The sequence below is a fragment of the Arvicanthis niloticus genome, chromosome 2 (genome assembly GCF_011762505.2).
Source record: "Arvicanthis niloticus isolate mArvNil1 chromosome 2, mArvNil1.pat.X, whole genome shotgun sequence".
NCBI lineage: Eukaryota > Metazoa > Chordata > Mammalia > Rodentia > Muridae > Arvicanthis > Arvicanthis niloticus.
The window spans coordinates 17,069,776-17,094,231 of NC_047659.1; the positions used below are offsets into that span (position 1 = coordinate 17,069,776).

The 24,456-nt window shown below is 37.5% G+C and overlaps 2 protein-coding genes across 14 annotated transcripts in view; both read right to left on the minus strand.

Annotated features, from left to right (window-relative positions):
* Positions 1-13,761, minus strand: part of Golga1 (golgin A1) — a 46,398-nt gene extending 32,637 nt beyond the window's left edge. For 4 of the 9 annotated variants that reach the window (XR_013108566.1, XM_076928689.1, XM_076928688.1 and 1 more), the window contains exons 1-5: positions 11,656-11,793; positions 6,661-6,838; positions 5,056-5,146; positions 1,860-1,934; positions 887-984 (exon numbers count right to left, since the gene is read on the minus strand). Coding sequence is in view for 7 of the 9 variants with exons in the window: in XM_076928689.1 (XP_076784804.1) it covers positions 887-984; positions 1,860-1,934; positions 5,056-5,146; positions 6,661-6,838; positions 11,656-11,663 (450 nt within the window). In the remaining 2 variants the exon portion in view is untranslated. Of the gene's footprint in view, positions 1-886; positions 985-1,859; positions 1,935-5,055; positions 5,147-6,660; positions 6,839-11,655; positions 11,920-12,851; positions 12,900-13,564 lie in introns of those variants that run through there. The other 5 variants (XM_076928690.1, XM_034494481.2, XR_013108567.1 and 2 more) reach the window with 4 other exon arrangements.
* A 636-nt stretch (positions 13,762-14,397) lies between these two features.
* Scai (suppressor of cancer cell invasion) overlaps positions 14,398-24,456 on the minus strand; it is a 108,917-nt gene continuing 98,858 nt past the window's right edge. For all 5 annotated transcript variants that reach the window (XM_076928696.1, XM_076928695.1, XM_034495280.2 and 2 more), the window contains one exon: positions 14,398-23,859. In XM_076928696.1, coding sequence (XP_076784811.1) covers positions 23,649-23,859 — 211 coding nt within the window. In that variant the 3' untranslated portion in view covers positions 14,398-23,648. The remainder of the gene's footprint in view (positions 23,860-24,456) is intronic.

Below are 24,456 nucleotides of genomic sequence, written 5' to 3' on the forward strand. Positions count from 1 at the left end.
ATTCATAATAGATGCAAAACAATATACTACTTTTTGATTATTTTTCTCATATTTACATACATTCACACACCGTAGTTATCTATTGAGTACTAACTAGTAGAGATACTTTTATATTTATACTTTAAAACATGCCAACCATTTATCTACAGGATTATCACTATGAAACACTGATGTTTACCCAAATTTAAAACACTACCGACTATATCAAATATAATATACCCTATAGTTACTGTAACATTATTTTCCCTTTTACATTTTTTTGTTTTGTATTAATTAATTTATTCCCCACCCCATGACCACTTTTTTTTTTTTTTTTTTTTTTTTGTGGACACAGGGTTTTATATAGACCAGGCTGGCCTTGAATACCCAATCCTCCTGTTGAGATTATAAGCATGCACTATACCTGGCTTATTTTTCCTTTTGTTGCCATTCACGTAGCACCTTGCAGTAGCTGTTTCTATGGGGATCAAGAGTTCCCTTCTGTCTACACTTGATTTTTGAGAGAGGGTCAGAAGGGCTATGTGAACTGCTGTAATGTCCAGTAATTATACTGGAAGAGGCAGGTGCTTGGGGGTGTAGGGTTAGAGACAACTTTTTACAGGGTGAGATCTTTTTTGCAGGCTCACTAGTAGATTATGGATACATCATTTTCCATTTCTATTTTACAAAGATACACAGAGAGAATAACTCATATTCTGGACACATTTCATGATTAAACTGTCAAGTCGGATTTCATAAGAAAAGGCCAAATGAATCCTTAAAGAATTTACATGCATTCCTTTCCTTCTAGGTCATCTAGACTTTTATCAGGTCTATATCATTATTTTTAAGTTGGGTCCCTAAGTGAAATCTTTTCTGAGCCTTGGGCAGTACCACATTTAAATACCTGGTCCTTCCTGGCTAATGCCAAAGCCAGTCCTTCTGCCATTTTGGCTCTGTTGGCTTGGAATGTTTCATTCTGTTCTTGAAATTTCCGCATGGAAGCTGTTAACAAAGAGGCTCTATTTGAGACATGGAAATACTTCAGAAACAGCATGACAAACAGCTCATGTGAGTAGTTTACAAATGTCACTAAATGAAACAAGCAAGGTCACAGAAATGGATTATGACACCATGAAAAATTCAAGTTTCTAGAACCTTCCTGCCTTGGTAAGGGTCTGGGTCCTTACTTTTGCTTTCTGTAATAGTAAAGACGTCAAAAAGTAGTTTTTGAATGGTATCATGACAAACACTTAAGGTAGTTGGGCAGAGAACACCAAGGCTGTTGTGAAATGACAGCTACTACCTCTTCATCAAAATTGAAAATCAAAATAAAAATCAAAGCCAGTAACAAAAACAAAAACAAACAAACAAACAAAAAAAAAAAACCAAAAAAAACAAAAGCTGTCTTTAGTTTTTTTATGCCTTCCTGTAGCACTTTCCTTGGATGACAATACCCAAGGAAAACATGAGTCGGGATAGGTTAGTGTAATTTAACAGAATATATGTCCATTTTATTGTTGTTATAGTGATGTCAAAGCTTCCCCACAGTCAATACAACAGTAATGAAACTATGTTGGAAATGTCCTCCTAGGTTAGACCCAAAAGCCAGGGACTAGAATTGTGCTAACACCTAAGGGCAATCAGTAAGTGGGTCAACTAGAGAGACATGAGTACAGAATGATCCCCTCTTTAGTATGCCTATAAAGCAACACAAATACACTTATACTTGATAACTTTCAGTCAAATGTCACATTAATCTCATTAAGAACAGTATAAAATAGAGATGAGTTCTGATGAATACATGTAATAATATACTAATTCATTTAAAAAACTAAGGCCTGAAAAGATTAAAGAAAGCAGAAAAAAAAAATACGTACAATCCTGGTGTTTTTCTAATGCAATTTCAAGCTTCTCTTTTATCTTCTGCAAGTTTCGGACCTGTTCAGCATAGTCTTGGGTGAGGAGGGTGATGCACATACCAGGAGTGGACAAACATCAGGAAAGGAAGTTAATTAAACAAACAAACAAACAAAAAATGAATGAAAATGATGGTGATTCTCTTAACCTGAAAACCAGTCCTATTAAGAAAAGCTAGGTAGAAAGCCTCCCATTAACAATGAATGACACAGGCAAACAGGAAAAGTACAAATTCTGCATGGTATAAACAGTGAATACAGACAGGTAGATTTGTTTAGCCTTGGCAGAGAACAATTAGGCTAGGCCTGGCCATCAGAAATGCCCTGCTATGAAAAACCGACCATCATCTCCATTCATCTATTTCAAGTTTCAGTGTTCCTTTGGTGGTTCAAATAAGAATGGCTTCCACAGGCACATATATTTGAATGCTTTGTCATCAGGGAGTGGGACTATCTGAAAGGATTAGAAGGATTAGGAGGTAGGGCCTTGTTGGAAGTATATCACAAGGAGTGGGCTTGAAATTTCAAAAGCTAGGTGGAGCCTGCCTGCTTGCCTGCCTGCCTGCCTCCCTGCCTGCCTGCCTGTCTCTTTGCCTATGGATCAGGATGTAACTCTCAGCTACTGCTCCAGCGACTACCTGCATACTGGAATACTCCCAGCTATGACGATAATGGACTAAATTTCTGGAACTGTAAGGAAGCCCCCAATTAAATGTTTTGTTTTATAATAGTTGCTTTGGTCATGGTTTCTCTACATAGCAATAGAACGGTGACTAAGACAGTTCCCATTCCCTGTTGCCTTTAGCAGTATGACAGATCAAAGGTAATCACTAAAAACTCACTTGCAACTATACAACTGAACAGCAGTAGTTAGGTAAACAGCAAACACTTTAGCACAGAACTGCCTTTATGGTGTAGATGCTCAATCTCTAGATTGGTATAGGTGCTCCCTTTTTATACATGAACTGAGTGACATAGGTCACCTCAAAGGTGAAAGAATTATCTGGGGCATCAAAGAAAATAGTATGGTATAATATAAAAGTATAGAGAGTAGTTCAAATCTCAACTTTGTCAGTTCTTAGCTAAGAATCTTAAGTAAATTGTTGATCTGGAATATTAGTTTCTTTATATATTAACTGGTATTAATAACATCTATTTCTGTCTCTTTTGGAGACATGGTTTTTCTGTGTAGCCCTGGCTGTCCTGGAACTTCCTCTGTAGACCAGGCTGGCTTCAAACTCAGAGATCCACCTGCCTCTGCTTCCTGAGTGCTGGGATTATACATGCCTAATTACATGTTGGGCCTAATTACATATATTCCAAAGGAAGCATTAAATTAATCTATACATTAAGTGCTGAGCACACAGTGGTAAGTAAAACATAGCTGCTATTGTTATTACTCATACAAAGCCAGTGACAATTCCTAAGACGTTAAGTGGACTGATTGTCAAGGCCAACCACTCTCCTTTCTGTACTGGGAAAAGCACTTACTAACACTGTAAGTGCCTTCCCACCATTAAGGAATAGTTACTTCACTTCTGTTACTAGTGTTGTTTACAGATATCAAGATAGAACAACCAACTTTATGGATAGGTGTATAAGATATTAACAACTGACTTTAAGCAGACTGTTTGGAGTTGGGTCTGAATCTTAGTTTGGATCCCAGCTTTACCACTCACTACCTGTGTGCCTTATCTTGTTGATCCCAAGAAGCTGAATCTGAAGAAAAAATGATTAATAATAATGTGAACGATGCTATAGACCTCTGACAGCTATACAAATCTATTTCACATACAATCCAGTAAATTTTAGTGTTTTCACGCCAACAAAATTGGCATAAAGTCACAGAACAAAAGGAGACACATAAATCATGAACTATCTCATAGGACAAAGCTATCAAAATATGTCCACTGTCAAAAAAAAAACAATATAAAAACTCACAATTCTATTATGAACATGCCTTGTTTGGTTAAAGAATATAATGGGAACTGTGCAAATTGTAAAATGAACAGAATACGAATTGAGTAAGAATGGCCTCCACAGGCTCATATATTTGAATTCTTAGTCACCAAAGAGTGGCCCTATTTTAGAGGGATTAGGAGGTATGGCCTTGCCAGAGCAGGTGTGACCTAGTTGATGGAACTGTGTCACTGGTGGTGTTCTTTGAGGTGCAAAAGCCCACAGCAGGCCTAATGTCTTCTTTTGCTTTCACATCAGGATTTAGGTCTCTGCTACTTCTCCAGTAGCTCAGATGTTTGTCATCATGCTCCCCACCATGATGAAAATGGACTAAGCTAAGCCTCTGAAACTGGAAGCAAACCCACAATTAAATGCTTTCTTAAGAGCTGCCTTTGTCATGGTTTCTTCACAGCAACAATAGTACAGTGACTAAGACAAGACAGAGATGTAAGAGAATTACACCTCCTTAAAAAAGCAGGTAATAAAGTTAGAAAAAATCAGTAAGAAGTGGCCTCAAGCCCTGGAGTAAGATTCACATGGGTGATATGATCTACAGTAAGTAGCAGCCCAGCACCAAAGCCTATCTGTAGCACATGGATTCAACATTTGTTGATCATTCCCTATCCTATAGATATAATTTTGTACCTGAAAGTAAGCTATGCTAATGGTGGAACATGGCCAAATCTATTCTACATATATTTTTACTCATTGTATTAAAAAAAAAAAAAAGTCTTTAAACTTCATGTTTTTGTTTTAAAATTTTCTGTGCACATGCATCCATTAGAGGAAACTTTCAGGAGTTGGTCCTCTCTTTTGTCCATTTGGGTCCCAGGGATCAAACTCAGTTGTCAGTCTTGGCAGCTTGTCCACTGATCCTCTGAACCATCTCTCTGACTTCCCTCCGCCCCCCAGCATCTTGCTATGTAGCCTAGACTGGTCTTAAATTTACAATCTTCCTGTCTCCCTAAGTACTACTATCAAAGGCCTGCAGCACTCTACCACTCTTTACATGAACTTTAAATACTTTTTATAGCTGTGGCTAGAAACTTCAGGAGCAGAAAAATAGATGCTTTAAAAAAATAAGCTGACTAGGAGATCAAATGTTATGTGGAAGTTACTATAAACTCTATAAAGCAGGCTCATAGCAGGGGAGGGACACCTGGCTTAGGTCTGCTGTTTATGGCTTCTTAACACATACCAGAAAGTCTGGCCTCTAACTTCCGTATCTGTTCATTTCTTCTCAAAAGCTGGGAAGAGAGATCTTCTCTGGAGCTGCTTCCATCGGAAGCCTGTTGGGACAGATGAAAGGGAAGAGCAATTCATGTGGGTCTCTAGCCCTGTGAACCAGTACCATCTAGAAGAACAACACCTCTTCTTTATATTTATTACATTTTAGTTGACTGTAATCACTAAAGCCTTCTTAATGAGGCCTTTCTCTTCCACCTGTAAAGTGGAAGTGACACTACTTTCCTGAGTGACATGAAAACCATAGGTATTGTCTGTCACACAAGCATGTCATATAAGTTTATGCTGGTGTAAGCTACTAAAATAAATGCAGTCCCTTATGTAATAGTATAGAATAAATATGTTCCTTATCATATTACACCAAGAATATAATACAAAAAAAGATCTTTGTCTCCTAAAGATTAAGTTCCTAGAATAAAGGGGTGGGGTCTTTAACAAAGCACCATAGTCTTATGCATGGCTAAGATTTTGTCCTTACTAATAAAGCTTCAGTATCCCCCCTTTACAAAACAAAGTTATTAATCCAAACCTCCAAAATGCATCACACTTTCACAGAAAACATTTATTCAATTATTCAATATATGAATAGGCATCTACTTTCCATCCCAACAGTCAATTATTTCAAATTTATGCAAAGTTTTGTGTGGTGGTGCACACCTTTAATTCCAGCACTGGGAGGCCTAAGAGGCAGGTGAATCTTTTGAATTTAAGGCTAGCCTGGTCTACATAGGCTGTTCTAGGACAGCCAGGACAGTCAGACTCTGTCTCAAACAAACAAACAAACAAACAAACAAACCCAACCAACCAACCAACCAAACAAATGGGAACTTACTTATGGGAAGCCAGGCATGGTGACACAGGCCTTAACACCCAGGTCAGGAAGCAGAGGTGGCATATCTCTTTGAGTTAGAGGATAGCCTGGGTTATAAAAACAAAAAACAAAAAACAAAAAAACCAACCCTCAAAACTTAAAAGTCTATGCATACTACTATTACTTTGGGTATCATCTGTTACTGCTAAGGCATAGGGGGAGAGGTTTCTTTTTGGTTTTGAGACAAAGTCTTATTCTGTAGTTCAGGCTGGCCTTGAACTTGATTGTATTACTGCCTCAGCTTCCTGAATTCTGGAATTACAGGCATAAGTCACCATGCCCTGCTGATATTCTAACATGTTTTTCCTTAATTTTATTTGCACATACACACACACACACACACACACACACACACACACACACACACACTTGTGTGGAGGTCAGAGGACATTTGCAGGAGTTGGTTCTCATCTACATATGGGTCTCGGAGATCAAACTTAAGTAATGAGGCTTGGCAATAAGTGCCTTTACCCAATAAGCCATCTCTCCAGTTTGGACATTCAGACTCTTATCTTTACTACTACTATTACTTCTGATGAAGAACAATGAGATGAAGGAAAGTAGAGTTGAGTGGGATGAGTAAAGCAAAACTAAGCATGTAGGAAAATGCCATAAGTAAAATTACTAATCTGTAAGCTACTTACAAAATATCTTTTGAAATAGGGGCTGGGGAGATGGATAAAGTACCTGCTGTAGAAAGATGTAAGTTTGGATCTGCCAGGTATGACGGTACATTTCTGTAACCCCTGTACTGTGTGGGAGGGAGAAGACAGGCAGATACCACAGTAAAATGGTGAGCTTCAGGCTCAGTGGATCAGAGTGCTTGCTGGGCAAGCTTGAGGACTTGAGTTGAATTTCTAAGCACCTAGAAAAAAATACCAAACATGTCTGCATGTATCTGAACCCCAATGTTAGGGGAGGAAGGTGGAGACAAGTAGATTACAAGAACTCCTTAGCCAGCCTGCATAGCTCAAAGAACTTCTTACTGAGGAAGAGACTCATTTAGAAAGAAGTCAGAGAGCAAGAGGAAGATACCTAATTTCCTCTTCGAGTTTGCATGTGTGTATACACCTAGGCACCCACATGCATATACAAACACACAAGACCAAAATAAAATAAAATAAAATAAAATAAAATAAATAAAACAAAATGGTAGGGATCACCAGAGGAAACTTCCCAAAGCTGACCCCTAGCCTCCGCATACGCCTGCACAGGTAAGTATACCTGCATATATACATAGACATGTATATACTTAATGCACATCACACACACACATGTGGGGGAAGGTAAACAAAATTTAAAATTCTAAAAGAAAATCTTTTTACCTTTAAAAACGTTTTTTTTTAGACAGTGTTTTCCTATGTGGCCCAGTCTGGCCTTGAACTGAAGATCTTCCTTCCTTAGCCTCCTAAATGCTAAGGTTATAGGTATGTGTCATCCTGATGACATCCGAGTCTTTGGTTTTACTCTAAAAGTTTTCAAAACTCCATCAAAGTAGGGAGAGTGGCCTAGCAATCATTTTCCATTTGCCCTTCAAATGTTGTTCTCACAGTTGCTTCTTCATTCTTATTTTGATGAGGTTCAAATAACAGACATCAGGACCTTTCATTCTGAACACTAATATGTATTTCCAAAGAATGGTAGTTTTTACTTAGGCAGAATTCTGTTACCACAACAAACAGAACTGAAAATAATACTAATAATATTTCATCTTTCATACTGTTTTTACAGTTTATCTCTATGATGGTTTTATAGGTGGATGAACAATTTCCAACCCATTTTAAACATTTATTTAACTGTTCAGGTACTTGCCATTCAATCTTTACTGGGGGCCAGTTTCTTTCTTTTTTTTGTCTGGTACTGAGTAAACCTAGAAACCTAGGACTTATAAAAAGACTCTGTACTAGGATTGAATCTAGGGCCTCACACATATTAGTAAAGTGCTCTTCCAGTGAACCTTACCCCTCTTGAGGGTCAGTGTCAAGGACAGGTAAAAGTAGCCTGTGGAGTCATAGCACTTGGGTTCAAGCCCCAGTGTCACCACTTCTTAGCTGCAAGAACCTGGCCTGATTACCTAACTGTCCGATACACTGTTTCCCTCATGGTGAACTGTCACAGTGACTTAGATTGACCTCACAAGCTGTATGAGTAGTACATAAAGCAGCACTTGTCAGTCTCCAGAACAGAAGCTACCACACATTTACTCCTATTACACACTATCTTCTCCTAGTTGTCTTCTCTGTTTACACATCTAGAAGAGATGACAGAAAAGGACTTCTTAGTTCTGCAGTTTGAGGAAACTAAGATCAGGGCCCAGGGAAAGTTTAGTGTTTGGTAAGGGCTCACTTTTTAGTTCATGGATGGGAACCTTTTTGCTGTACCCTGAATGGTAGAAAAGGAAAGGCAATGTCTGAAGCTTTTTATAAGGGCACTAATGCTAAATACCCAGGGCTCCTGACTTACTTCTCTCTCAAAAGTCCTCCTTCCTAATGCCAATAGTGGTGAACCGTGGGAGACATAAACAGAAGTTGTTTTATTACTGTGAATGAAATATCCTAGGCTCTAGCATTGTGCTAAACATTAGGAACAGTGGTGAAACAGGCTTCCCTAAAATAGTAGTAGCAACAACGGAGGCTGATTATGAAATACTTACTAAGAACTGGGTCCTATAGGATTTCTATAGGAAATACATATTTCCTATATGTATGGGTGTTTTGCCTGCATGCATGTCAGTGCATCACAAGTATACAACATCCCTCAGCTGACATTTTCCAAGTATTGTCACTGGTCAGTTCTTGGGGAACAGAGTGTAATACTGCAGGAGCTGCAGTTTCCACCAAGCTTTGTTTCTCATCTCTCCCCTGGTGACGGCAGTCAGTGAAAGTCTACACTGAGTATTCCTGGCATATCACCTAGCCTAGGGGATGGTTTGAGAGATCCCTGATATATACTTTAGTAAAGATAGATCCAGTTTGTATTCCTGGTTCACAGATATGGGAACTAAACAAAGAAAAGTGAAGGAAGCTGTCTACGGTCACACAGTAATAATGCAGTAAGAAATGAAATTTAGCTTGGTGAGGTGTTCTAGCCCTCAGGAAGCAGAGGCAGGGAGATCTCCTTGAGACTGAGGTCAACCAGGCCTACAAAGGGAGACCGTGTTTCAAGAGAAAAAGAAAATACAGCCCAGGTCTTGGTTTCATAATTGACCTGTGTGAGATAAGTGTTTCACTTTATTGCCTTTCATGGAACTCCTAGTTCTGTTGGAATAATCGTCAAGTGAGTCAGCACTAGTAATTCATAGTAACAGGTGCTACTACTGAAGAAAGAGAAAATATGCACCAAACTCAGGAGGAAAGGGTCAGGGCTCAAGAGGCTTTCTAAAAGTAACATGAGAGAAGAATCTCTGAAGGATGCCCAAGAATCTGTCAGAAGAACACAGAATGAAAGACAGCAACACATTCTAGAGAGAATAAATAGTATAGACAAACAATTCTTGGCAGGAAGCAATAAAGTTTATTTCAGGAAGTCCAACAAATTAACTATAAATCTAGCACAGGGTTTAAGAAAGCTGAATAAGATTAAGTTGGATAGGTAAGCTACGACAAACCATCCGTTTATACCACAATAATGAGCTCCTGAACATGAGGAAAAAGTTACAGGGTTTTAAGCATTAAGAGACATGAATAGATTTACTTTTAAGATTATCTTGAGGGAAAGCTACTGGAGGCAGGGCATCAAGATTGCTGACTTCTATCCAGGAAGACGAGGTCACTTGGGTAAAAGGGAAACACTAGTAAATGCACTAGTAGATGGAGTAGAAGGTAAGTTTTGGAGAGATTTGGGAAATGGATCCAAAATAGCTGTTGACTGATTACATACTAAGAAGTCAAAAGAAGGAGGATTCTAAAAAGCCTTTATGGCTTCTGTCCAAGGAGCTGGGCAGATGGAATGTACGTTTAAAGATGGAATAAAGAAGTCCAATCTATTCATTTTGAATCTGAGATGACACAGGAAAGATGTCTGTTTAGAGAAATATACTCAGTTGAATATAGGTGATCAGAGACAGGGAGTGAGGATCAGACTGTGTAATTACTTAAATTCAAATAGGTTACTGGAAAAGTCTCAAAGCCAAGTAGTCCCTAAATTCAAGTCAATCTCTATGCCTGGAACAGATTGCAGATGACAGACTTCATTTATCATCAACATGAAAGGAAAGCAGGTTCTTCTGCTGCAAAACTCAGCATTAAAACTAAATGCTTCAGCTAGGTGATCAAATAGCCACTCCTATTTTCTGTTTGTTACACGAGCCAATGATAATCTTTATCTTGCAATTTTATTGCTCCACTCCAATAACCTAATAGCTTTTACCATGTAATACGATCTGGTTTCAGGTTGAGGAAGAAAAGAGAAGACTCAGCTGACCATGGAAACAATTCAAGTGTCAATCACCAGAAGAAGAAAGGTAAAACACAGCCTTTTCAAATGGTGGCATTTTAATAAAGGTAAAAATAAATGAGTCATACCTTCAGGGAACATAGATGCGTTTTGGGAAAATGGTGAGACAAAGGGAAAAAAAAGTAAGTCCAAGACCTACCCTTTTTATAAGCCCAAAAATACAGTTTTAAATAATAAATTGTTCATGAGCTCAAACATAACTGTTTAGATATTTTAAAAAGCAAGAAAATGATACACACACAGTTTAGGCTACTGCCTATCTGACACAGCCGGGCAATTTGGAAGTAGCACATAAATGGCTTTAAGAGCATTATTAACGTTCTATTTCTCACATGGGCACTAACTAGACTTGCTTCATGACTTACACTTTACATATACATTGTTCTTTACATACTCTCTTTCCTTGTGGACCTGGAGAATAAACCTGCTTTTATGTTATAGACATTCATATATAAGAATATATCAAGAACTAAAATCCTTTAAAAAGTCATTTAACTTAGTATAATCTTCAAGCTTTACTCTTTCCTGTTAAAAGCAGCATACTGTGAAAACTTACCAAACACACACACACACAAACACACACAAACACACACACAAACACACACACATACACACACACACACACACTTTATGAACAACATAGGGTACTGAATCCATAATGATAATTTTCCATCAACTTTCACAGTAAACTGTACTCTGGCTAACTTAAGACCACAATTCACAGACACTGCTAAATAACAATGACTTAAAATTTATGTGCCTATGAAGAAAACAAGATGTACATTCATTCACTCTTTATTTATTTTTGAGACAGGGTTTTTCTGTGTAGCCCTACCTATCCTGGAACTAGCTCTGTAGATGAGGCTGGCCTCAAACTCAAAGAGACCCATCTGCTTCTGCCTCTCAAGTGCTGGGATTAAAGGTGTGTACCATCACACAAGGCAAGATGTAAATTTTAATAGACTAAAACAAAAAAGATGTACAAGTTATATAAATGGAAAAACAAGAGGGTAATGCACAGAATGCACAGGGGAAAATAGGTAAAAAAAAAATAACAAAGCAAATGTTAGTAAGAATGAAAAATGAGAAATGCAGCCTTTTCTATATCTACAAACTAGAAAAAGTACAAAATAATCTAAAAGCTTTTACTGGAAAGATTTCTTGCTGTAGTATTTAGGAAACATATACTGACTCTATCAAACATTCAAAAAAAGAGAAGACACTTACAAAATCATCTCCTGAGTCAGCTCCCATGGAGGCCACAGACTCCTTGCTCACAGTTCGTGGGATCCTCGGAGTGCCACCTGGTCTCTGAGCAACAGCAGTCTCTTCTGCAATTTTCTTCTTTAGTTTTGCAAACATTTTTGCTGTGTGGGTATGTTTCAGGGGAAACTTAACCCCTGGACTTCTCAGTGAATGAAATTCACTCACACCTCCAGGCTAGCTGCATCCCACTTAGATGTGGGCCAAAGAATTTTGGCAGCACAGGCTCTATAAATCAGATGAAAAAGAGCCAAGTTAAACAGCTGTCAGACCCAGGTTTCAACAGTAGTTTCATAATACATATACACACACATAATTATTAAACATTTAAAAAACACTCAGGTGCTTCACTTACATATATGAATAAGGACATCTGGTCTGAGGGAGGCAGAGTAACCTGCCAAGGACTAAGTACATAGGGCTAGTGTCTGAACACAAAGCTGATTCATAAACCTCAACCTTTTGTTTTAGCAATGGCACATGTAAAATTTTCCAGGTCAACAGCATGTAATTATGACTTAATGTTTCAAATCTTTCTTCTAATAATATATTTACTAAGATTTTAGTGTTTTTTTTTTTCCTCCTTAAGTCAAAAGATAAAAATATGCAACTTAAGCCCTGGCTTTCAATCAGGTGCTTCCTCCTAGAGGGGGGGAAAAGTTACAACATAGAAAAAAAAAAAAAAAAAAAAAAAACCACCAAGAAATCCAGACTAACTATAGTCATCAGATGCCCTTTAACTTTTCACACCTGTGTGGAAATGTATAATTTTCTTTGTGCTTGATAATATTACCTTAAACCACAATTTCTTCCATATGATATTTAACATGAGATTCAAAATTTCTTTCCTTCAACGCTATCTAAAACATTACTGGACCAGGTGCAGAAGCAGAAGGATCTCTGTGAATTCAAGGCAAGTCTGGTCTACACAGCTCCAAGTCAGCCAGGGAGGGCTAAATAGTAAGAGCTTGTCTCAAAAACAAAACAGAGCGAACTCCTACTGTTCTGTTTCAAGCTTAACTTTTCACGCCTTGTGAAGGGTACACTCTGTTGTAAGATGACAGATGATGCCTCACCACTTCAGATTATCCATTAAGCCTATGAAATCCTTCAAAACTTTACGCCCCCCCCCCCAATTATCTGTAAACCACTGTACTCACCTGTCTTATCTACTATATCAAAACAGTCTGGAGGTCAAAGTCACTGTCCTGTGTGACAACAAAGATAAAATAGGTTGGATATTTCAAGTGCAAGATCAAAACGTTCTGCGGGTGCGGGACAAAAGAAGAGGTCAGGGCTGAATAAGTGGGCAAATATACTTTGCCACTACTGTACTGTGCTCCTCAGTCCCAGTCGTCAACCCAAGAATTTCACCTTTAAGCAAAAATTATTTCTCACAGCATTGGTTGCCTACATTCACGTCTCCCTAGGAGTTCTGAGCAAAACATCTTGAATTAATTGAAGGCTTCCCAGTGACAACATGTATTTTTCAGCTGATTCTCATACACATGAAGTGTTTACCTGGTCAGGCTTGTGATCTGGTCCCTGAGCCCTTACTCGCACTAAGTTGCTAGAACAAATAACAGCAAAGTTCTGACAGATGGTTAAGGTCCAGAGGTGCAGGTCACTGCAATTAGGATCCCACTCCCTCTGGCTCTCTCTGGAGCTGCGGCCCTGCTAACGCTGTCAACCAAGAGAGGGGCTCAACCACTGTTTGACAGTAGGGAGATTGCGCCCCTGAAAACAGTGGTGGCTTGGCAGGTCGCGCAGGGCAGCTTCAGGCTCTCAGGCCAAGGAGGCAGCCTCCGCCCCGAGTTCTCTGAGCACTCCGGCACCGCCCCGACCCCTGGGATGGGGGCCATCGTGTCCCCACCTCGCGGCAGACCGCCGGAAGCCACGGGAGAGAGGGAGGCCTACTTGCGTCCGGGACTCCTGTAGTGCACTTGCTGTCTAAAAGCAGCCACGCCTCCGCGGACTCTCGAGGGCGCTTGGCCCCCACCTCAGGCCGAGGAGCCAAGCACAGACCCGGAACCGCACGTTTGCCGCGCGCCGGAAGTGGCAGCGCGTCGGCTGGGTTCTTCGCGTGCGCATGCGCCCGTGTGCGAGTCAGCGGGGCGCGAGCGGGTTGCTTGGGCCGTTGGGCTGGAACGGATACAGGGCGCGGGCACCTGTACCTGTGCTGGCCGGCCACTGCCACGTCAGCGAGCCGCACACGACTGCGGACCGCAACCTGGCCGCCCTCGATCGCCACCTTCCCTTCTGAAGAGGAAGGAGTCCCGTGGCGTGCGGCACCCCAGTGCCGGCTTCGGGGCTACAGGAAAGCCTGTGCTCCAAAAACTACAATGGGCACCTTTCCGTCCGTGTTGCTGACGATCATGTTTCATACAAATGAAAAAAGTTTCTAGAACCTTACATCTTTGTTCTGACTAAATCAGATTTCCACATTTCTCAGTTTCAAACCAAGCATTGTACATTATAGCAGCTTCAGTCAAGCCCCAGCCTAAGGGTTTTTGTTGGTTCCATCTATTATAGTCTTCTCTTGTTCCAGTTGTAGTAGCAACCAGGCAGGGGGAAAACGAAACAGTATTTCTATTATTATTAATTATTCACTATTATCTACAAAATAAGCGTGAATCTGTAACTCAAGACAGAAGCACTTAAGGTATTAAAGGAAACAGCGTCAATAATACTAAAAGTACACAAAACTTTAAGCAAATAATGTTTATTTTTTATATTGATGATACACTTAATATATACGTGATTCAAGATACAAAATTCATTTACAAGAGTTCACACTAGATGAATGTATACACATTCCTAGAGAATATTTATCAATGCAAAGTTCTTTATTACACTGACCACAAAAAACGCAAATATTCTGTAATCTTGTTATCTAACAAACATCAAAACAACGTTTTATTTTCCATCCTAGTATTTGTGCCCTCAAAGTGACAGGCACTGTGTAACAGTTAAGAATATTGGAACGCCTATGGAATCTGCTCTGTAGAATCACAGTGTTTACTCTGAAATTCATGTAGTGAAGAAGTGAAAGGCTCACATCCTGTATGACAAATCACATACACAAGAGTTAAGTGATCAACAAAAAAAAAAAAAAAAAAAAAAAGTTTAAGACCCTGACAATTTCTAAGGTCTATAAAATGTTAACTGTAACAGACAAAAGCAGAAAATGACTGCTGGAAGTGAACAAAACCAAATGTAAAAACATCCTTAAGAGGATGAATGGTTTAAGCAATTTAGAAACACCACAGACAAGACTTTTAGAATACAAATGTTCAAGTCAAATGATACAATAGAATTTCCCCCTTAGTCACTGTGGTAAAGTCTCTTCAAAATTGACCAGTAACACATACAACATGTGAATCTAAACAATTTACTGTATAACAGAGCTGACTGACAAGTTTATATTAACTCACAATACCCAAATTTTAATACAAATAAGACTGTCTCAAGGATCATAGTGATCTGTGAACAACTAGATAGGCAATCAGCTTTATTTTTACGACAGAGAGCACTTGAATAAGAATTCTTACATAAAAATTGTGCTTCGATCTGTTGAGAGCTAATAAATGTAACTCTATAATCCCTACAGTGTTACAATTCTATAACATTTCAGTTACAGACAAGCACATTAAAAAAAAAGTGTTTCACACTACTAGAAAGTCAAGTATAGTTTCTGCTATTTCAACAAGTGCATTTCTGCCTAACATAGTGTAGACAACAGGTTCACCATTATGTTCAGGGTAAAAAGATCAACAAAATGTAAAAAACAAAAACAAAACAAAAAAGCCCCAAACCCTTGATTTAATTAACCTTTAGTGATTCTTTGAATAAAGCTAATTGACACTAAGTCTTAAGATGGAAACTGCTCAGAAAATAACAAAGTTTCTAAAATTAGTTATACTAATCTTTACAGCAAAGTAAAAATATATGACTTCTAACTACTTCATCTGATTCAGTGACAAATGCAACTATCACTTATATTGGTGTTACAAAATGAGGGTAACTTTTCTGGGGAAATTCCTTCTCTTGTAATCTCTACTAAGCATTTCTTACTATGTAAGACCTTCCCTGCCTCAATTTTAAGAATCCCACGACTTATAGGACTCTAGTTGAAGAGCAAGGCTTATTAAAAAAAAAAAAGTTTGGAAAACTAGTGATTATGGTCTATGTGGTAAAAAGAATGCTCCTATGCAACTACAAATGGCCACATAAATCAAGTTCTAAGTTACTGTGCTGAACCACACAATGTAATTTAATGATACAATAATTCTTAAAAAACAAACCCATTCCTCAGGAAACAGTAACAGAACTTATTATGTTACAACACTTTAAGTATTTCTCCACCTCCCCAGAAGACTTTAAAATACACCACTGTATACTTTTAATTTAGAAAAAAAATTAGTGGCATGCAAAAGAAGATGGGAGTTAAGATTCTGTAAACATACAGTGGCATTTCTCTTCGGTTTGGAAATGTTTACTGGGGAAAGAAGTAACATCATTTGACATTTTATAATGGTTATTTATGCTGATTTCATGCTTGAAAATTCATGGTTCAAACTCTAATGTTTATAAATCACTTTTGAACCAGGGACCAATGGACATTCCTGACAGCTTTAAACGAGGGAGGGAAAACAGTATATATACAAAACGTATAAAAATTTAGTTACCTTTCACTTCAGACTTATATATAAAAAAACTAGCCATAATTCCTCTTCAATTTGAAAGTGATGTAACCCAGTTCACTAATTTTCATTTCATAACAATGAAAATTTAAAAAGTTAAATCTGAGATCTGAGAAAAGCAAAATCTGAAATTAGTGATATTACCACAAATAATACTACATATAAAAAGATGATTGTCTTAGGATACAGACTAGAATTGTCCACTTAAAAGGAAAAATATTTGCAATTTGTAGATTGTTTTGTGACCAAATTCAGATGAGTCTGTAAGTAAATCTGTCAAATGCAATGTAATATACTTTAAACTGTTTTTAAAATGGAATCTACTGTCAATATGATAAAACAAACAACAATAACAAAAACCCCCAAACCACTGCTTTGAGTAGTCTGTAAACTTAAAATTTGAAAACAATAAAATATTTTAAAATGATAAAATGGTGTTACAGTTATGAATAACAGCGTTGTGTAAAAATGAAACTCTAAACTAATTTTTACTTAAGAAAACATATAAAATCTCAAAGAAAATACTTATATGGTACCAAATTAGTTATATTTAATGCATTTATCCTTACCTAACTGTATGTCCTCCTACATCCTTCCTTCCCTATAAGCAAGTGATTGATCCCATCTTCACATAAATTATTCTCTACTAAATAAAATGCATGTTGAGACTTACATTCTTGTGCTCAGAACTCAGCGAGGATGGGACTTAAGTATAGCTACGTTTGGAAGGCCTAGTCTGAAGAAGATGAATTGTCTTACTTTTATTAAATTATGTGGTATCCAGTGTTCAGGAAAGACTAGGAGTTGACTATGTGTGCATAAGTATTCAAGAGAATATGGGAGAAAAGGCTTGGTTTTCCCAGCAATTCCTATTTTACTGAACTGCAAAGTTACTAGCTTTGTTACTGACTGGGACAGCAGTTACAGGCACAGAATCACCTTTCCCTACTATGTTTTTTAAAAAGCAAATAAACAGTTAGGTGTATGAGTATTTTGCCTGCATATATATCTATGCCCACAGAGGCCAGAAGAAGATATCAGATGCTCTGGAATTGAAGGCTGTGAGCAGCTATGTGTGTAATGGTACAGGACTTTAATCTCAGCACTCAGAAAGTGGAGGTAGGAGGACCTCTGTGAATTCAAGGCCAGCTTGTTCTAGATAGCAAGCTCCAGGACAGCCTGGGCAACATAGAGAGACCGTCTCAAAAAAAGAAAAACACAAAGAGTTGCTCTTATTAACTGCTCAGCCATCTCTCCAGCCCCTGTGAATTTTAAACAACATATGATCTGCTTTCTTCAAAAAGGTTTGGTTATTAAAACAACATTAGAGTCTTTGAACATTTTTTGAATTTCTCAGAAAGAAAATAAACCACATTAATATATCTTAATGTATTTCAGGAAAAAGATAACTTTAAGAGTATAATTGAGGGGCGGGAGAGATGGCTCAGTGGTTAAGAGCACTGGCTACCCTTCCAGAGGACCAGGGTTCAATTCCCAGCACCCACATGACAGTGCACAACTGTCTTTAACTCCTGTTCCAGGGGATCTGACACTCTCACACAGACATAAATGTAAGCAAAACATAATAAATTGAATGCACTAAAAAAGAGTATAATTGAAAAGTGTTATGAATAGCTGGCTGCTTTATTAACAATGGGGCAGGGGTAAATGTAATAATTTTAGAAGTGGTAAAATTGACTCAAACTGATTTTTCTCTTTGAAACAAGTAATAAGAGAGATTTGGTTTTTGGAAGAATACAGTACAAAGTTGCCCTGGAGTTATATTTTACAATGCAGAAATAATTTTATTCTTTTTAATAAATGTATTGAAGTGTGTCTAAATATCCCTTACATTCATTCATGCAAATAAACACATGAACTAAAAATATTAATATGCTGCAAAATGCCAGACACTCACAAATTGACACCGTACATATTTTCTGTAATTTTACTGTCTCCATCACCATCACCCAAAGACTGTTATGATTTTTGAGTCAGGGTTTCCTGTAGCCCATGCTGCTCCTAAACTTACTATGCACCAGAAGCTGGCCTCAAACTCCTACTACCCCCTCCTAAGAACTGGGATTACAGATACTGTCCCTGCCCCACACATTGTACTCAGAAGCCTAGGACTTTAAAGCCTTTTAGGCACTTCATAAGAAACCCACTTTGTGTGTGAATGTATGGTTAAATTGTACAGTAAAAGTATTCCCAGAGAACTCAGCAATAAAAGTAAAGGCTCTGAATTTGCTGGAAGCATTTTTCAGATGAATATACCTATCTTTGATATGCAATGCCAGTAAGAAAAGTTTACTTAACCAGACAGCTGCTATAGACACACACACACCAACAACCCAGTTCCTCTCTGTCCAGCCCACTGAGGTTCGGCCTTCTTTTGCTAATGTCCCTTCTTCTGCCTCACAGAGACACATATAAAATGATCATACTGATGGGAAAAAAAACCTCAGAAATTAAAATTTAGCATCAGATATTATAATGATAAACATGGCTATTTCCTCAACTTAAAAGACATTTCCTATTTTCAAGTGAGAGCAAAGTAATTTTTTTTCAATAGCCCTCAAAGTCCTACTCAGTACTAACACTCAAATATGGGCTAAGAAAAATAAAGAACTAATAGATTAAGACACTGCTGGTGTCTCAGTTTCAAAAAACATAGTTTCTCAGGTTTCTAGCAAATATATCAATTTAAATGGAAGTTTGTAGACGACTTTAAAGCTGAGAATATGCAGCCTACTCTTAGTATCTTCATATCTTAATTTCAACTCCAAAGGAGCCCATTTTATCTCAGCACAAGCCCCTTAAAATTGAGGCTTGTGAAGGATATCCAACAACAACCTAATTATAGTAGCATGAACAATGCCACTCTGATGTCCTCACAGAACTAAAATAAATCAGCCCACAATGGGTATGGGTATATAATATACACACACTGCATCACTGCATACCAAGATATTTTAAAATATGTACACATATATACAAAAAGTTTACAGAGATTTCATATCGCATCACAAAAATATAGACATGCCATTAAAAGTATGAATTTCAAATAAATAAGTTCTAAAAAGAGCCTTCAACCTAAACACTCTTTAAATTCTCCAAATAAACATGAGAACAGAAAACATTTCCAAATCTCCAAGAGACTCAAGGCATTTAAATTCATATTAAGCCTTCCACTCACATAGAGTGGACGGATGTTATGCAGACACTGGCACCTTAATGTATCTCCAGCCCAAAACATTCTCTAGTTATTGAGGTTATTATAACTCTCTATGGATAACTGATACTTTTCAACTAGGTTGAAACGCCCCTCAGACAGACAGAGATTGAACTTGGAGAAGAATTCTACAGAAGGATCTGTTTCTGATTCGCAAGTCTGATCTGGACTTCTTCATTGACATTAATGAAATTCAGTATTATTACCTATTTAAGGAAATTCTATTACATGACGGAGGAGAAAAAACAAAACCAAACTCCAAACCCAGACCTCCAGTCAGGAAAACCTCAAATAAGAACAAATTATACTCCAATTTCCAAACTGTGAAACATTTTAACTTTGTTAAAAAGTATAAAGGGCACAATAAATTCTGTGCTTTGAAAGTTTTTTGAGAGCACCACTTCCTAGGAGGGAAATACTTACATAAAAAGAACATATCCTGCCTAAAATCAAAGAAAAAAAAATCTGATTTTATAATTAATAAAAATTGCTAGTGGTGGCTGATTCACTGGCATGAATATTCATTGTATTGGGATTTAAACACAGAGCTTTGCAGATGCTAGGCAAGTACTCTATGACTGAACCTTATCCTGACTGGTTTGAATATCCAAAACAGTGAGAACAAAATCTTAACTTTTATGTTAAGATTATACAGCTCTAAAATTTTCCTCCCTGTTTATTACAGAAAGAAGCCTGAGCAACTGGGCTGAGATGAGCTCATGTTTGCATGTCTATCACCAAATAGCTGGCAGCTTCTGACATCTCAGGTTTCTTTCTCTAAGACAGGAAAGGTGGCTGCTTTAGTATCAGAAATACATGGCTGGGCAGTGGTGGCGCACGCCTTTAATCCCAGCACTTGGGAGGCAGAGGCAGGCGGATTTCTGAGTTTGAGGCCGGCCTGGTCTACAGAGTGAGTTCCAGGACAGCCAGGGCTACTCAGAGAAACCCTGCCTCAAAAAAACAAAAAAACAACAACAACAAAAAAACAACAACAACAAAAAAAAAACAAAAACAAAAAAATGGATTCAGAGAGAAAATGCCATTGTGCTTCACTGTGCTTTGTGCATAACATGTGTTTACAGCGATTCTTAAGACACCAGAAACTTTATCAGAATCTACAGAGAAACTTGTGTAATTTGAGTGCAAAAATGTTGCTCCCTTGGCTTTGCTTTTTTTTAGTTTCACTATTTAAGTTTTTAAAAAGTCTAAGATTAAATGGGGCTTAAAATAGACAAATCTATTTTTGCGAAAGGGTCTCATATTGTAGCACAGGCTGGTCTTGAACCTACTCTATATAGCTAAGGATGGCCTTGAACTCCCGATGCTCTTGCTGTACCTCTAAGTATCAGGAATGGAAACCAGGGATGTATACAAGCTAGGCAAGGTTTTAATATTAAGCCACAATTTTAGTCCCCAAGGCAAGGATTTTTAAATCTCCTCTGCTTATATTTCACCATTAAAAAAATGTGGTGTGACACACGTTTGTTTTTTTTTTTAAAAGGCATAAATTTGGGGGGTGGGGGGAATGGGGATAGGGGATGCCATCTGAAGTGTAAATAAAATATCTAATAAAAATAAAATAAAATAAAAGAAAAGAAAAAAAAAGGTATAAATTTGCTTTTAAAGTTTCTTCAAATTTCTTCCTACAGTTTTGCTCTCAAAAGATTCCAGATCTCTTGACAATTATTTTCAAGATCGACTTTTGCTATATAATCTAGGTTAGCTCTGACCTTGCAACCTTCCTGCCTTAGCCTCCTATGCACTGGGATTAAAGGCATGCATCACCATACCCAGCTCAAAATTGGCTCTACTGTTTTCTTTCTTTAAAAAAATGTTTTTCCCCTAGTGATGGAGACCAAACACAGGATTTCTAAATACTCTACTATGAAGCTACAGCCTCAGCTTTGGTCCATTTTATATCTTTAACCACTAGTTAGGAACTGCATTACTATTAGTTTAAGAACCCATGTTATAATCTAGTTTTACACTGTGATCTCTAACATACATTTTTCTGACCATGGAAGGTCTAATTTAATTTTTCCAGGAAACTCACTTTAAGCAAGTCTCAAAACAGCCAAGTAGGACCTAGCGGTTTTTGGTTTGTTTTGAACCATCTTAGTAAACACGATATAGAAAGGATGTTATAGTGCTAAAACCACACAAATCAACTTTTCTGGAAGCAAGGCTCCAAAAATCACAGACAGGAATAGGATCTTCGGTGAGTAGCTCCACTTTATATGAAGAGTGCTAAAATGCAGACCCGTGCACCTATCTGTCTGTTAAAGAACATCATGCTGTTACTAGAAAAGCCAGGATTAGAACTCAGACCTCTTGCTTCTGAAACCAGTGGTCCTTATGCTTAACAAAAGGTCTGGGCCACTTTAGATGTCAGGGAACAGGAAAGTGGTTGTTGTTGGTCAATACTTAAAGGAACTGGAACAGAGGCCAGACAGCTAATGACCAATTACTGCTACACTACAGGAGGATAGTTAAAAAAAAAAAAAGAAAGAAAGAAAGAAAGAAAGAAAGAAAGAAAGAAAGAAAGAAAGAAAATCATGATTTGCAAACAAATGGAAGTAGGCCTTTTAAAAAAGAAAAACCTCCATCTTGGAAGGGCTCTTTCCAGATTAATCTTTTTCTAAGCTTTCAAAAATACTGTCTGAAAGAACATACAAGCAATTTTAAAAGCAAATAAAATTTCCTAAGTCCCTGACCCAACCATAACCTGGACTTCACAAAGTAAGTGCCCTAGAGCATAATGTGGCCACAACTTACACCCACATGATGCTCCAGTGAGAGTAACTGGGTAAAAGTACCGCATCAAAAGTGTCCTTATGGACACAGGAAAGAGGTCCTGAAAACAACCACTTCATTTCTCCAGGAACTGTCAGGCAGACCGTGAACACGGACCTTACAATTCACAGACTTCTGAATTTAAATGCCATGCAACCCAAAGAGGCCAGGAAGGAAGAACCTTCACAGCTAGTGCCTTAGAGATTACCAAGGAGATGGAGGGGAAGAACATACAAAACTCTTTATATTACATACTGAGTCCTATTTAAAATAATACAACAACTTATGCATGAATATAAAATAACAAAACACAGGGACTTTTAATATCTTACTTCCAAACTGTCAAAGCAAAATTAACTTCTGACTGACTTTCTTAACACCCGGTTATCCTCAACTCACTGACAGTCTCTCTAACATCAATGCCTTGGAAACTTGAATATGAAAGAAAGATTAGAAACTGTGCAGTGAGTATACCAAGAAATCGATCATAACACTGTTTAAAACCAACCAATGAAGTCTGTGTAAATCCAACCGGAGACATCACAGAATTATGAAACCAATGACCTGATTATTGGCTGAAATATTTAAAAGTATTTTCCTTTGCATTTTTAGCATTCAAAGACCACAAAGAAAATAAAATATGCAAACAAATCTTATAATAATAGCACTCACATTCTAAGTAATATCTGTCACTTAAAGTACCAATTTAAGATTTAATTTCCAGATGCAAACCAATTCTAAACAAGTTCTAAAAATCTGACATCACTTAATGAAATGCAGACATCTCAAGACATCAGTTTGCACATTAGAGAGTGACTTATGTTCCTACTTAATGTGGAATAAGAAGAAACTCCACAGAAGGGCTCTGCTCTTGACTGTCAATAGTCTAGTGGCCAGTTTCACCACTACAAACAATTATGTATTTCCCAAATCTAGACATTTAAAGGTCCAAGCTTAACTTATGGATTGTCCTCATTATGTAAAAATAAACAATATGTTCTTCTTAAGGTGGCAATAGTAACTATTTGAATGTAGGGGTAGATGTTGGAGGTAAGAATCTAATGTCAAAACCAAAAAATAAAAATTTCAAGATTGAGAGTTTAAAAGACTTTAAAGATTGTATTTTAAAAGTTACCCTAAAAGTTTGAACTTTTTTCAGTTTGCTTTTAAAATGGTAGTTCCTAAATCCAAAAATAAAAACCAAGTAACACACTATGTCTCTGTCACTACATTAAAAAACTGCACCATTTAAAATCTGTGGAAAATGATAAACTCTTAAACAAGAGGGTTTTAATAGTCATCCATAGAATTCTCAAAGAAGATGTTTCGAACATCCAGAATGGAGGCCAATTCCAAAATGTGCTTCTGAAGGTGAGGGTTCTCCACGGTCTCATCCCTTGGCAGTTGTGGATAGGATTCTGGGTAATTTCGAGTTTCCTGGTAAATAAGGAAAGTCATGAATCACTGACTGCTGGGAGGAAATTACTTGGCTTAACAGTATTAAGGAGCAGTTAAATGTTTATTTTCTTCTCTTACCAGTTATTATTACTAGTATATCTGTTTATTTTTTTGACTTTTAGACAGGATCTTGTTATTCCTCAAACATGTGGTAATGTTCTTTTGTCAGCCTCCTGAGAGCACAACCATATTTGGGTACTGTATTGAATTACTAACAAGTGACAATTTTAACCTCTCGATATAGCTTCATATGGGCTAGCTTAATATATTAGCATACTGAATTATTTTACAAATATTTGCTAACCTCTATGGCTGTTAGGCTCTATATTCTATACTCTCAAAATTCATGCAAATCCTCAGATCCACACATAGAACTAAACAACGCCCCCCCCAAGTCATTGCACGTATAAAAAAAGCTGTAGTAGAAATCAAAATGAGTAAAAAGACAAAATCTAAAATAAAAACTTCCTGAAGAGAAAAAAACCTTTGTAAACTTAGAACAGAAAAGATTTCTTAGGTACCTGAAAAAAACCAAACCAACCACAAAAGAAAACCTAGTTAGTTGAATTTCCTCAG